Source organism: Electrona antarctica (genome assembly GCF_951216825.1).
Source record: "Electrona antarctica genome assembly, chromosome: 17".
NCBI lineage: Eukaryota > Metazoa > Chordata > Actinopteri > Myctophiformes > Myctophidae > Electrona > Electrona antarctica.
Genome location: NC_136798.1, coordinates 39,253,447 through 39,266,951, shown reverse-complemented (window position 1 = coordinate 39,266,951; position 13,505 = coordinate 39,253,447). Strand labels below are relative to the sequence as shown.

At 43.6% G+C, this 13,505-nt stretch overlaps 1 protein-coding gene across 1 annotated transcript; it reads right to left on the bottom strand.

Annotated features, from left to right (window-relative positions):
• Positions 1 to 615: 615 nt before the first annotated feature.
• On the bottom strand, positions 616 to 9,659 carry LOC306941111 (cdc42 effector protein 2-like; the record flags this gene model as incomplete). The annotated part of the gene is made up of 3 exons (XM_079526426.1): positions 9,416 to 9,659; positions 2,019 to 2,295; positions 616 to 1,008 (listed from the first exon to the last, which is right to left on the bottom strand). The coding sequence occupies exons 2-3, from the start codon at positions 2,199 to 2,201 to the stop codon at positions 616 to 618; spliced, it is 576 nt and encodes a 191-aa protein (XP_079382552.1). The 5' UTR covers positions 2,202 to 2,295; positions 9,416 to 9,659.
• Positions 9,660 to 13,505: the final 3,846 nt, after the last annotated feature.

Sequence of the window (13,505 nt, the reverse complement as noted above, 5' to 3'; positions counted from 1 at the left end):
TTCATACACCGATTGCGGCAGAAGCCATGCAAGGTACCAACCAGCACATCGGGAGCAATTTGGGGTTCAGTGTCTTGCCCAAGGACACTTCGACATGTAGACAGGAGGAGCCGGGATTCGAACCGCCGACCCATGGATCATTGGATGACCTGCTCTACCTCTTGAGCCACAGTTGCCCCGGCTGTGGCTGAATGCTGAATAAACAATGGGCCATGATGTGAAAAGGGTTGAAAACCACTGCTATAAAGCACCTTGAGCTGCATTTATTAAAGTATATAAAGTTTTATTATTTTTTGTATTAAATCCTCTTACTCTGAGTGCACAAATGGAATCAAATTGTTCGATTTGTTAGCAAGGGCAGATTCCTGTATACTGATAAAGAAAACATATAGATGAAGCAGGGACACCCACGCTACACATTATAAAATTGTGTTGCAGATTAAACCTTTTTATAGATTTCATAGATATCATGAACCAGTTTGACAGCACTGTTTCATTTCATTTTTGTGTAAATGCATTTGTTTGTTTGTGCATTTTTGTATATTGTGAGACATTTTCTCCCCTGAAAAGAAATGAGCTATTATACAAAATATATATATTTATTTCCCTAAGTCCTTACTGATGTCTGTCCATCACCTGGAGCACATCGTCCAAGATGGACGGTCCCAGGTCAAAACTCAACGCACAACAAGGCTCCTCCTCGTCCTGGCGAGATGCATTATGGGTAGGCTCCTTGTCCTGGTGAGATGCATTATGGGTTAGCTCTGACTTCATCCTCAGTCCTCCCTCTTCTCCTTCCTCCTCCTGGCTCCTCCCGTCTCCTCTGTGAGGAGGAGGAGGAGGCGGAGGAAGGATCTTCTCCCGGACGTCCAGCTCCAGATCGTCCAGCAGAGGCAGGGAGTGGGACTTCCTGTGTCCAGGAGGAAATGCTCGTCTCTGCACCTCCTCGGTGGCGGGAAGGAGGCGCGGGGGTTTGGCAGGCGCCGACTGCAGGAGGTCCTGGTGGTTCTGCATGGGGGGAGGGAGGAGTGCCAGGTGTTTAGAGTTAAACTCACTAACAAAATTAAAACAACGAAAACTAGAATTGGAACATTTTTCTTAACACATTGACATTGATCTACAGTACAAGCTCATATGAGCTTGTAGATCTGCTATTTTTTGAAAAATCATGAAAGTTGAGTCTTTAAGCTTAGCTTTAAAATATCTTTAAAGTTACCATTTTTGAGAGGCGCTATTATGTACCCAATAGCGATGATTTGATTGGCTGAGCAATGTGTGTACCCCATAGCGATGAGTTGATTGGCTGAGCAATGTGTGTACCCCATAGCGATGATTTGATTGGCTGAGCAATGTTTGTACCCCATAGCGATGAGTTGATTGGCTGAGCACGGAATGTGATGTATGATGATTTAGGATGATGTATGATTATAAGAGCGCCCCTCACTTCACATGAGTGTGATTTATAGGAGAAATAAATAAGAAATCGCACTTGTGTGAAGTGAGGGGTATTTAGGCCTATGTCACTGGGGGGGGGGGGGGGTCCATAGACATTTTGGCAGCCAAGAATATGGACTTTTTAATGTTTAGCATGCCCTCCCGGTATGTTTATTTTCTTCATCCATCCTGGCTATTGTTTCTTGTATGAAACCAAATTATTTACAAGATGCATTCCTATCGGCCACATGACGTATTACACGTTGTCATTTAGTGCCATAAACAACCATTAGATTTGTCCATAGATTTGGCTGGCAAACGATTTACGCCATGAGTGACGAAATCTTCAAACGCCATGGATGGAGCTATAGCTAGTGCGACGTCCCTATAAAAATCACACCCGTGTGAACTGAGTGGTGTAATATAGCCTGTCTGACGTAATGAAATCATGTCTGATGTAATGAAATCACACCCGGGTGAACAGGGTGAACATAGCAACCATGCTCATTTTTTCTGCACAAACAAAGCCAGTTGTAGGAGTGGTTTACACCACTCAAAAAACCATACGTATTCTGTCACTATACCTGGAAAGCGGACAGGTCCCCGAAGCTGTGGTGTCCCTTTGCGTCCAGGCCGATGTGGGACAGGTGTTTGAAGTCCCCCAGAGGCAGGCTGATCATGTTGACGGACAGCCGCTCTCTGCCCTTGGTCTTCCTGGACCAACGCAGGCTGGCTGTCTTCACGTAGGTGAACGTCTTCAGAGGCATACTGCTCTGTGCGTCCGTCCGTCCGTCCGTCCGTGCGTGCGTGCGTGAGCGTGCGTGTGTGTATGCACGTGTGATTCCACTGAAGACTGTGAGTCTGCAACAGAAATAGCAAAAATGTTAGGACAAAGGTGGGGTCACACATTGACAAGAGGGGGGTATCTATAATTGAGTCTGTAGGCCTATTTGTTTTTGAAAAGCGTTTCCTGTGGATTCATTTTTTTCTTTGTAATAAAGGCAAAAGATACCATAGTGTACAGAAACCCTTTCCCATAGAACAGAGGTAACAGGTATGGTCGCCCCTTTTCCATCTCGCCCCACTGCTCTATCTAGCTGTAAATAAACATAATTCAGGTTGGTAACTAAAAATACATCGCATGGATGCACCTGGGACGTATCCTCAGTGATGTATCCTGAGTGAGGTCAACGGGGTTTTGGGTCTACCAACATCATACCCCTCACTCAGGCGACCCAGCCGGGGTGATCAAGTCCCGACTTACGTCCCGGTAGCTACCCTCAATCAGTCCCACTAGGGCAAAACCAGGGCCACACAATCCGTTGGAACTACTCCAGAACTACTCTGCCAGGGCTGGGAGGTACACTTTCCGGAGCAAGGAAGGACTAGGCTCTGTGGGTTGTCTCCTGTCCGGGCCCCTCCTACGTCTCACCAGGTCCACTCCTGCTCTCACCAGGCCCAGGACCTGTGCGTTGCACCAGAGTCCCAGCACCAGTAGCCTCGATACCCAGGCTTTCATTTCGTCTGCGCGAAAAATGAAAGCCTGGATTTACGCATGGGCTGCACTGATCTAAACGTGGGAGTCAACCCTTCCGCGTAGGCGTATTATCATATTAATGTATCATTCACTCTGTATATCCACGGGCATAATAGCATGATGATGACATTACAAAACATGGGCTACATGGAAGAAATGTGTTTAATAAAACGAAATTAACTGCTAGAAGGTCCTAAATTAACTTAATTAAGCAGTCACCATCTCTGTCTCATGTTATTCTTTCTTAATTTTACAGAGTATAGAGATCAACTACTATACAATCAAATAAATCTGTATACAAGATAATTTCAGATTTCAGAGAGGGAGGGAAATACTAAATTAACTGTTAACCACATTAACACATTTCGCGGGGGCGAGTTGGTAAAGGGGCGAGTCGTCTGGTATTCAGAACAGACAATCAGCTCTTCAGCAGGTATCGCAGCATTGTAAATGTAGATTCTAAGCAATATTCCTATATCTACCAATGTAATTATTGTATGCTTTATTTTGAAAATTGCACGTTCCTACTGTCTGTCTCTCCTACACTGTCTCCCTCTCAGCTGTGCTACTGTCTGTCTCTCCTACACCATCTCCCTCTCAGCTGTCCCACTGTCTGTCTCTCCTACATTGTCTCCCTCTCAGCTGTCCTACTGTTTGTCTCTCCTACACTGTCTCCCTCTCAGCTGTGCTACTGTCTGTCTCTCCTACACTGTCTCCCTCTCAGCTGTGCTACTGTCTGTCTCTCCTACACTGTCTTCCTCTCAGCTATATCTCTCCTACAATGTCTTCTTCTCAGCTATACTGTCTATCTCTCCTACACTGTCTCCCTCTCAGCTGTGCTACTGTCTGTCTCTCCTACACTGTCTCCCTCTCAGCTGTCCTACTGTTTGTCTCTCTTATACTGTCTCCCTCTCAGCTATACCGTCTATCTCTCCTACACCGTCTCCCTCTCAGCTGTCCTATACTGTCCTATACACTCTCCGATTTGTGTCTCAGAGGTGAATGTTTCAAGGAATGAATAATGCAATAATGCCAGCCATTGTCAACATTTCATTGTCATGACATAATCCTGACATTCCTGGATGAATGAGTGTTGCCAATGGGTTGGAACAGGAACCTGCTCATCCGGTATCACTGTGTAAACACATCATGGCTGACATTCCATACCAGTGTCACATTCTCCTCGTCATCGATGGGATATGAGCCCCGCGGCAGTACGCACACACTAGAGCTACATTCCAATACCCAAAATCTCGGCCACTCGCTCACTCACACTCGGTCATGGTGGTGTTACGGTGAAATTGGTGACCTGCTGAAATATGTGACAATCGTGTAGACATCACTTAAAGGGACACTTCACCCTTTTTGCAAAAACATATATGTTAATGTAGTGTAGTGGCAAGCTCAAACAAACTTTGCCACTCGGCTGGGCACATGCATGTACTGTAGCCTATATAGAAACCGTTTTTGACGCGTTCGAATTATAATGTCCAGGCATTGACTGCTGTAGGGTGAGGTTCCCATTTATTCAACAGATTAGGTATTACAGCAGTTTTCTTCATGCAAAATAAAATGAGACGGTAAAAACCGTGTGATCTCTAGCCTGTGCCCATACCTTCCAAACCATCAACCTGGCTTGTTGCACCTGTGTTTCCTATGTCAATCATTGTGACACACACAGCCCCCCATGGTGAATGTGTGCAATATGTGGTTTTAGTTATTTTAGATTTTAGCAGTGAGCCCAGTGTCTCTGATGTCATGGACACTGGGCTCACTTACTTCCTGGACTACAATTCCCATAATGCTTTGGTGCACTGCTCCTCCTTGTGGATAGGGAGAGGGCTGTCTTACTGAGACAACATGTAGTCCAGGAAGTAAATGAGCCCAGTGTCCATGACATCAGAGACACTGGGCTCACTGCTAAAATCTAAAATATCTAAAACCACATTACACATAAAAAAAAACAGGAAAGTGTTCTAAATCTTTTAAACGTCATTAACATATATTTGTTTGCAAAAAGGGTGAAGTGTCCCTTTAACACCAGTGTCCGAATTTATAGATCATTGAGGTTTATTCATTAGCAGAGTTCAACCTTGTGGTATTTAGGCCACATGTAAGTTATGTGCAAAGTCCACAAGATGGTCACATTATTTTGGCAGGTCACCAGCATTTTTTTCATCGAAACACACATTTTACAGATTACATATTTAGTCCAACTCACACAAATCAGTACACATTATCCCTGGAGTTGTTTGATGAAAGTGTATCTTTCAGATGTTTTTCTCCATTATTCCATTTCAATTACATTTCAAAGAATACAGTTCGTTCGTTCGTTCGTTCGATCATTCATCCATTCATTCATTTACTCATTCATTCATTCATTCATTGTGGCAGCGGTGGCCGAACGGATTGCGGAGCGGTCTTGATACCGGAAGGTCGCCAGTTCGAATCAGCGGTCCGACACGTTAAAATTACCACCGCTGAAGTGCCCTTGAACAAGGCATTGAACCACTACGATGAAATGTTCTATGAGCAGGGCCTGGCTGGAAACAAGTTCTTGAGCTTAGCCCAGATACCCTGGGTAAATATAGTAATCATTTCATTTCATTTCATTCATTCATTCATTCATTCAGTTTTTTTCATCCTGTTTTTTACTGGGTGAACTGGTCAGACAGACTGCTGTTTATTAGAATGCTGTCAGTAGTAAATGATAGTAGACTATTGACTGTTTTTCCATAATTCTTTGACGATGGGTTCTGAGATTGGTAAAGTAGTAATAAAGTAATGGCATTTTCTTTTTAAATTTGTCTGTGTTTTATTTATTTTTCTTAATATATTTTTTATCCCACGATTTTGTAACCCATTTTTCACCCCTGTGTCAATTATCTAATGTGATCCTGCGCTCTATACACCCTCCGCCAGCCTAGTCCCCATATATGGGGGACATGGGGAGAGCAACGGACTTCCTTCATGCCTGAGTGTCCAAGTTGCTCCTTTACACCTGACAGGGGGGAGTTTCCCTGGTTGGACGTAGCGCGTGGAAGGAACACGTTATTCCAACCTGTTCCTTTCCCCTCCATCAGGCGCCCTGGCTGGCCAGGGGGAGGCAGTTTAGAGACCAGGATTTGTCTGTGTTTTATGAACAAGAAACACTGAGTGTACAAATAGAACAAAATGGACCCTTACGGGTATGTAACTCTGATAATGTATACTATGGAACCAAATGGACCCTTATGGGTCCGTAACTCTGAGAGTTTCAGCAGGTCTGCTACAGTAGGCCATGCCTTCATTATAAATCAGGACAAACTATGTCACCCTCTCCGTCTCTGCTAGATGGATATCTGATAGTGGCTTAGACCACATTCCTTTAGACAGGTAGAGTTACACCACAACACAATGAGAGAGAGAGTGAGAGAGAGAGGGGGGGCGGGGCGGGCGGGCGGGCGGGCAGGCAGGCAGGCAGGCAGGCAGGCAGACAGACAGACAGACAGACAGACAGACAGACAGACACCGTCTGATTTAAAAGTCATTCATTTCATGTAAACAAGGTCAAACCAAATGTTGTTTTAAACAAACTATTTTTTGTCACATGCTAATAATTATATTTGATTAAAACATACAGTGTGCTGTAATATTATATTTATTTACCTTTCCTTATGGTTACACCTTGTGATGCTTTTTACATATCATCACTGTCTGTGTTCCAATTAATGGGTCCACTGTAGTTATTATTTACACATTTTAATCATTTATTTATGTCCACATAAGTGATACAATACAAGGACACAAATATTGACAAGGCGCTGTACAGAATGCAATCAGCAAATCCCGGACAAATACCGGGGTGCATACTTAGTTTAGACTAGTCACGGGTGAGGGTTTGAGGTTGTAGTTGTAGGACTATTGACTGGTCTAACCAATGACTAGTCTAAACCAAAAACTGTCTAAACTAAGTACTGCACCCCAAATACCCACACACCCTTCAGGGGTACAAGTAACAGCGTCTTCGCCATATTTGGCGGCCACCAATAGTAGAAGAGATTTCACAGAATTCCGCAGGCCGTTTAGCTGCTTTTTTTGGCATCCCAAGTTGTTGGAAGCCTCTTACAACCAAACTATGTACATGTCCTACGCTGCCGAAGATAAACACAAGTAGATTGCACCTGTAGCCTAGCTCTATGATGGTCTGGAGGAGCGGCTGGTATTTAATGACTTTGGTCATAAAGGCTTCCTCTAAGCTAGAATCAAAGGTGCAGGCCACTTCAAGAATGAAAAGTGATCTGTTCTCTTCATTGACAACAATAACATCTGGTGTGTTAGCAGGGAGATGTGCAAACATTTCAGGATTTTCAGTACAGAGTTGAAACATGGAAGGTTTGACACAGGAATGTTTGTACATTCTTACAGACAGTGTAACATGTTTAGATATGGCCTTTGTTAGGACTATTCTGTCGTGGCGTGCTTGTAAAGCCCTCGCACACGCAAGCACGCACGCACGCAACGCACGCACGCACGCACGCACGCACACACACGCACACATGCACACATGCACACACACACACCAATTTCCTTATCTGAGTCCACATATAAAATAGAATATCAATGCTTTATCGAAGGCACAAACATTTTTCAGTTGCTTCTGATGTCCCACACACTCTGAACAACATTGTGTCTCGGTTCCTGAATCCAAACTAAATGCACAGAATTGAACCCATTTAGACCTTAGGCCAGGGGTTCTCAACGTTTTTGGCCGGGGACCCCCGGAAATGCTTTGGCAATGTATCGGGACCCCCGCCCCGCCCCCTCCCGACCCCCAATATAAATTGACTGCTACAATAACCTTAAACCATTTTGGGGCGGGAACCCCTTTTGGTGTTTTAAGCATTGTTATAATTTAGCTATTGAAAAATAGCAGATCTACAAGCTCATAGCGCGCCACCGAGTGGCGCGCTACGAGCTTGTAGGTCTGCTATTTTTGAAAATTCTTTTTTTTTTTTTTTTTTTGAAAATAATTTGGGGACCCCCTCAAATAATTTGGCGACCCCCCGAGGGGTCGCGACCCACGGGTTGAGAACCCCTGCCTTAGGCCGATCTTTTTTTTTTAAAGGCAGTTTTCTGAAAAACCAATGTTTCTATGTCAGTTGTTCTCACATTTCATGTCAAGGACCCCCAGAATGATATGTATTTGGTCGCAGACCCCCACCTCAAAATATGTTGTTCCATGGACGACCAGAAGCAAAGATTTGAGTTATAAGCGTTTGCCGTGAAATAATATATATTCAAAGATTTGTACCACATTTTCACAATTTTTCTAAAATAGCACATCTACAAGCTCGTGTAGCGGGGCACTCGGTACTGCGCTACGAGCTTGTAGACCGTCCTGAATGGAATAAGCAACACATGCACATGAACGTATTCACAGTCAACATTGGTCACTGTCATATTACCAACACCGGAGAAAAATCATGGGTACAGAAAGCACATTCTCCTCCAAATAGACCGACTGCCTATAATGGAGGAGATTGAACAGTATGTTGCAAGCTGCTTTGCCTTACACTTGGACAACCCCATAATCCTCAAGCCTCTGACCACCAGCCTGTGGACATGGCCCAAGCTGCCAAATATAAAAACAATGAGCTGACGCGTATAGCCTAGATGTACCTGTAATAATGGCTTGTACTAATGGTTGGTATTTTACTAGTTTAGTAAAGGAGTAAAGCTTTCTCCAAACTTGAATGAAAAGCACAGCCAACTTCCAATAGAAAAACTCCTCACTCACAATGACATCCGGTGTATTTGTCGTTATGTGATACAGTATACATGTGGTATGTGCATGTATTACATATACAAGTCATACATGTGGTATGTGCATGTATTATGCATGACATGTGCCACACGGGAATCTTCGTAATGCACATCAGAGGATTTAAATATGGGTGACACATCTTTGGCAATAAATATGTCAATTATGTCATGCCTGAACTATGTCCTTTGTAAAGAAAAAAAGAAAAAAAAGACAACAGTTTAATATGGGACATAGACTCTATCATAAGGACGCACGCACGCACGCACGCACGCACGCACGCACACAGTACGTGTAGGCTATACTTGAGGACATTTTTAAATATAGTAATAGCTCTTCAAACTTACAAGGCGTCACATCCAACTGATTATTATGTGTTGCTGTCGGACACAAACTTTGTACAGTATATCCATATTTTAGCTTCTTAGCTTGTTTCATTTTCATAAATTAATGTCCTACTTCGTCCTACTATAAAGCCACACATCATTAGCATTATCAAGCAACACATTATTATTATTATTATTTATAGTAGTAGTAGTAGTAGTAGTAGTAGTAGTATAGTAGTAGTAGTAATAGTAGTAGTAGTAGTTACAGTAGTATTTTACTTAGCTTAAGCGCATCAGAATGCTGGCCATACATACCTGTACAGGTTTGTGTCTGAATCCGCGTAGACAGTGTCTGCTGTTGAGTTACACCCAGCTGTATGTCCAGGATATAAACGATCCACTCCAGCAGTAGTATAATCCACTGAGTACTGAGTACTTCAGCACACCATTTTGTCCAGTATTATGTATGCTCCTGTATACACCTGTGTGTGTGTGTCTGTCTGTGTGTGTTTAGCCTCGGAAACCCAGACGTTTTATTTCCTGGTGTGTGTTTGACTAATAGTTTTCACCCATGCGTACACACACACACACACACACACACACACACACACACACACACACACACACACACACACACACACACACACACACACACACACACACACACACACACACACACACACACACACACACACACACACACACACACACACACACACACACACACACACACACACACAACCTTACCTGTGGCTCTTAAGAGGTGGGGTTACCTGGAATGATCTCAAGCCACACCCCCTAGCTCTTCTGTGTGTGTGTGTGTGTGTGTGTGTGTGTGTGTGTGTGTGTGTGTGTGTGTGTGTGTGTGTGTGCGTGCGTGTGTGTGTGCGTGCGTGCGGAACACCCCTGGGTATCCCACGTGGAAAGCTTAACCACTTAACCACCACATAGGCCTATGGCTCGGGGCAGATATTGCACTTTTGAGGCCATCAGGCTGAGGTTGTGAGTTATTCTGCTATGTGTGTATGTGTGTGTGTGTGTGTGTGTGTGTGTGTGTGTGTGTGTGTGTGTACAGTAGAGTCACGAAGATGCAAGTTGCAGCCTATCGAGCAGGAGTCACTTCCTGGAACTGTTTGGGGGGACACTGGGGGTACACTGGTAGTATACTACTATACCCACACACAGTGTGTGTCCCCAGTGTCCCCCTATAGACCAGGGCTGCCCAAAAGGTAGGCTATAGATCGCGGTCTACTAGTAGATCACTAAGGTTGTGCAGGTAGACCTAACCTTGCCTCACCAGGCTTTCCACCTCAGAGGAAAGTCTGGTCTGTGTTACAAAAGTGTAGTATTGTTTTGGGCAGGAAGAATCATCCGGATTATTTTCAAATATAGTCAAAATGTATGTGGGAATCCAGGTGAATGGTGCACCTACTGCACCTGACCTAGTCACATGACCAGCAGGAAGTACAAAAGTCTTGTTCCTCCTAGTAGAGAGACATTTTAACTTTGCTCTCATTTCCTGCAGCCAGGCTGAAGGAGAAAGCACATGGTAGGCCTTGTTTGTTGCGGCTAATGGCTTCTGTTTGGTTGAGCACATGCCACTGTTGGCCATATTGTTCATTTTTGCACTTTAGTCTGTGTCTTGTTTGACCTTATTCAAATGTATTTGTTTATTTCAGTCTTCAAATGATTTGACCACAAATTAAGTGCTCTGATGCTGTGTCTAGAGACCTGGAGATACAAAACTAAAACTGGATTGAAATACAGATGCATACAGTGCATGAAATGTATACTGTTTTACCAGTAACACTACTGTCTTTTATTTTAGCTGTGTTGATGTTGATGTCCCCCCTGCCCTTGCACTCACATTGATTGTGCTGTTGTATTTGAGTTTTCATACTGGCTTGTTTTAATTGTTTTCTCTCCCTTCTGTTACAGTGTAACCTTGTTAAAGGTGGTCTGCCCTGCTGCACATGGCTTTCCTTGGGACTGCACTGTGGGACCTTTGGGTTTTATTGGTGTGTACGACTATGTTAACCCCCCAGCGGTGGCCGAACGGTTTGCGGAGCGGTCTTGTTATCGGAAGGTCGCCAGTTCGAATCCCCGGACCGGCACGTTAAAATTACCACTGCGCTGAAGTGCCCTTGAGCAAGGCATTGAACCCCTACCATGAAATGTTCTATGAGCAGGGTCTGGCTGTAAACAAGCATCTCGAGCTTAGTCCATTCACCCTGGGTAAACAAAGAACTTTGCTTTGCTTTGCTTTAGCCGCAATTTGCAACTCTAGATTTTTTTACAATGGGATGAACTCTACCGTCCATTGACTCCCCATTCGTCCCATTTGCGTTAGCGATCTGCTTGTATTAAACAACGTTAAACTCTCCAACATTGTAGCTCTAGGCCATGCTTGAATTATCCTCTTTCAATCTGCCAAGCTTTTGTTTCATAAAAATCCACCGTAGACATGTTATGAGCTACTTTCTGTCAAGAAATTCTGTGTAGGTGATGCCTGTAAGTATCCCATGTAAGCTAAGAACCTAACCATTGAAATGTCTATATAATGAAACTATGCATACTGTAGATATTATAGTGCTACTGTATGTCTAGTGTCTACGTAAAATGCTATCTAAGTTGCATAAGTTGAGCCTTTGTAAATGTGAACGCGAATGAAGACGTGAACTCATTGACTGCCACGTCTTTTCAGAGCAAGCATGCCTGCCTGCAACAGAGACAAGCACACTGGAAATACCTACAGGTAGATGGAAACTAACGTTTAATGTTTTCATGAAAAAGTTTATTTATTGGATCAGTGTCTCTCCATTTGATGTTTAGCTGTAACCCTAATCCTTGTGTTGGGAATGAGAGTCCCTTGTATAGATAGCACGTGCAGGTAAAAGCGATAGTGAGTGAATTCACATTTCCGTGTGTCTTCTGCAGATCAGCTTCCACCACCTCCTCTACCATTTCCTTCTAACACCACCTCCTTCTAACACCACCTCCTTCCATTATGTGGTGGAAGCTGATCTGCAGAAGACATGTGAAATTTAGAAAATATATGTAAAAAAGAAAGAAAAGAAAGACATGTATGGTTAACGTTGAACGTGTCTGCTTTACTACATGGCCTAAGTCTCAAACTTTATCATAAACCTTTTGTTATGGTATATCAATGTCAGATAATATATATTGTATTCACAATTATATCATTATATTGTAATGTATTTGCCTGTAAAATTGCTTGCTCTGGCTAGTATCTCTGTCGGTCCTTTGCTCTACAAGTAAAGTGTCTTGGGGACTGATCGGTATGATGCAGAAAAGGGAGGAGGTTATTAAAGTTTTTTTTTAACCTGGGGCGGGGGGGCATATTCCCCACCCCCTCTTCCCTTTTCTCCTCTCCTCCACCCCCACCCCCCTTCTTGGTTGTGTGTTTCCCATCAGTGCGGTTGTTAACACTGTACAGACTCACGGTCCAGTAAGGCCTGCCACTAACTCATCGTCCGGGGAGACACTCCCCGGAGTTTGTCTCCCACTCTGCAGATCCATGGACTTCTATTATGGATCCCCAGCTGCCTCAAGAGTGTGGCCGTGGACCAGGCCTCTTCATGGAGCCAGCAACAGAGTGCCTGCCTGCCTGCCTGGAAAAAGTCATCAAGTATCATATGTAAGCTAAGAACCTAACCGTTTCTATATAATGAAACTATGCATAGATACTATAGTGCTACTGCATGTCTAGAGTCACACAGATGGTACCTGAGGAAAGGGTCTGGTCATTTGTGTGCAGGCCAAGACAAGCACACTGGAAATACCTGTGGACAGGTTATGCCTCATCTGTGAGACGGAAACAATGTTTTCATGAAAAAGTTTTATTTATTGGATCAGTGTCTCTCCATTTGATGTTTAGCTGTAACCCTAATCCTTGTGTTGGGAATGATAGTCCCTTGTATAGATAGCACGTGCAGGTAAAAGCGGTAGTGAGTGAATTCACATTTCCGTGTCTTCTGCAGATCAGCTTCCACCACCTCCTCTACCACCTCCTTCTAACACCACCTAACACCACCTCCTTCTAACACCACCTCCTTCCATTATGTGGTGGAAGCTGATCTGTGATATGTGACATTTAGAAAATATATGTAAAAAATGAAAAGAAAGACATGTATGGTTAACATTGAATGTGTCTGTTTTACTACATAAGTGTCAAATAAACGTTATCATCAAAACCTTTTGTTGTGAATACAATAAATATATATTATAATCTGACATTGATATACCATAATTATATCATTATATTGTAATGTATTTGCCTGTAAAATTGCTTGCTCTGGCTAGTATCTGTCGGTCCTTTGCTCTACATGTAAAGTGTCTTGGGGACTGATCCCCAAGATATGATGCAGAAAAGGGAGGAGGTTAT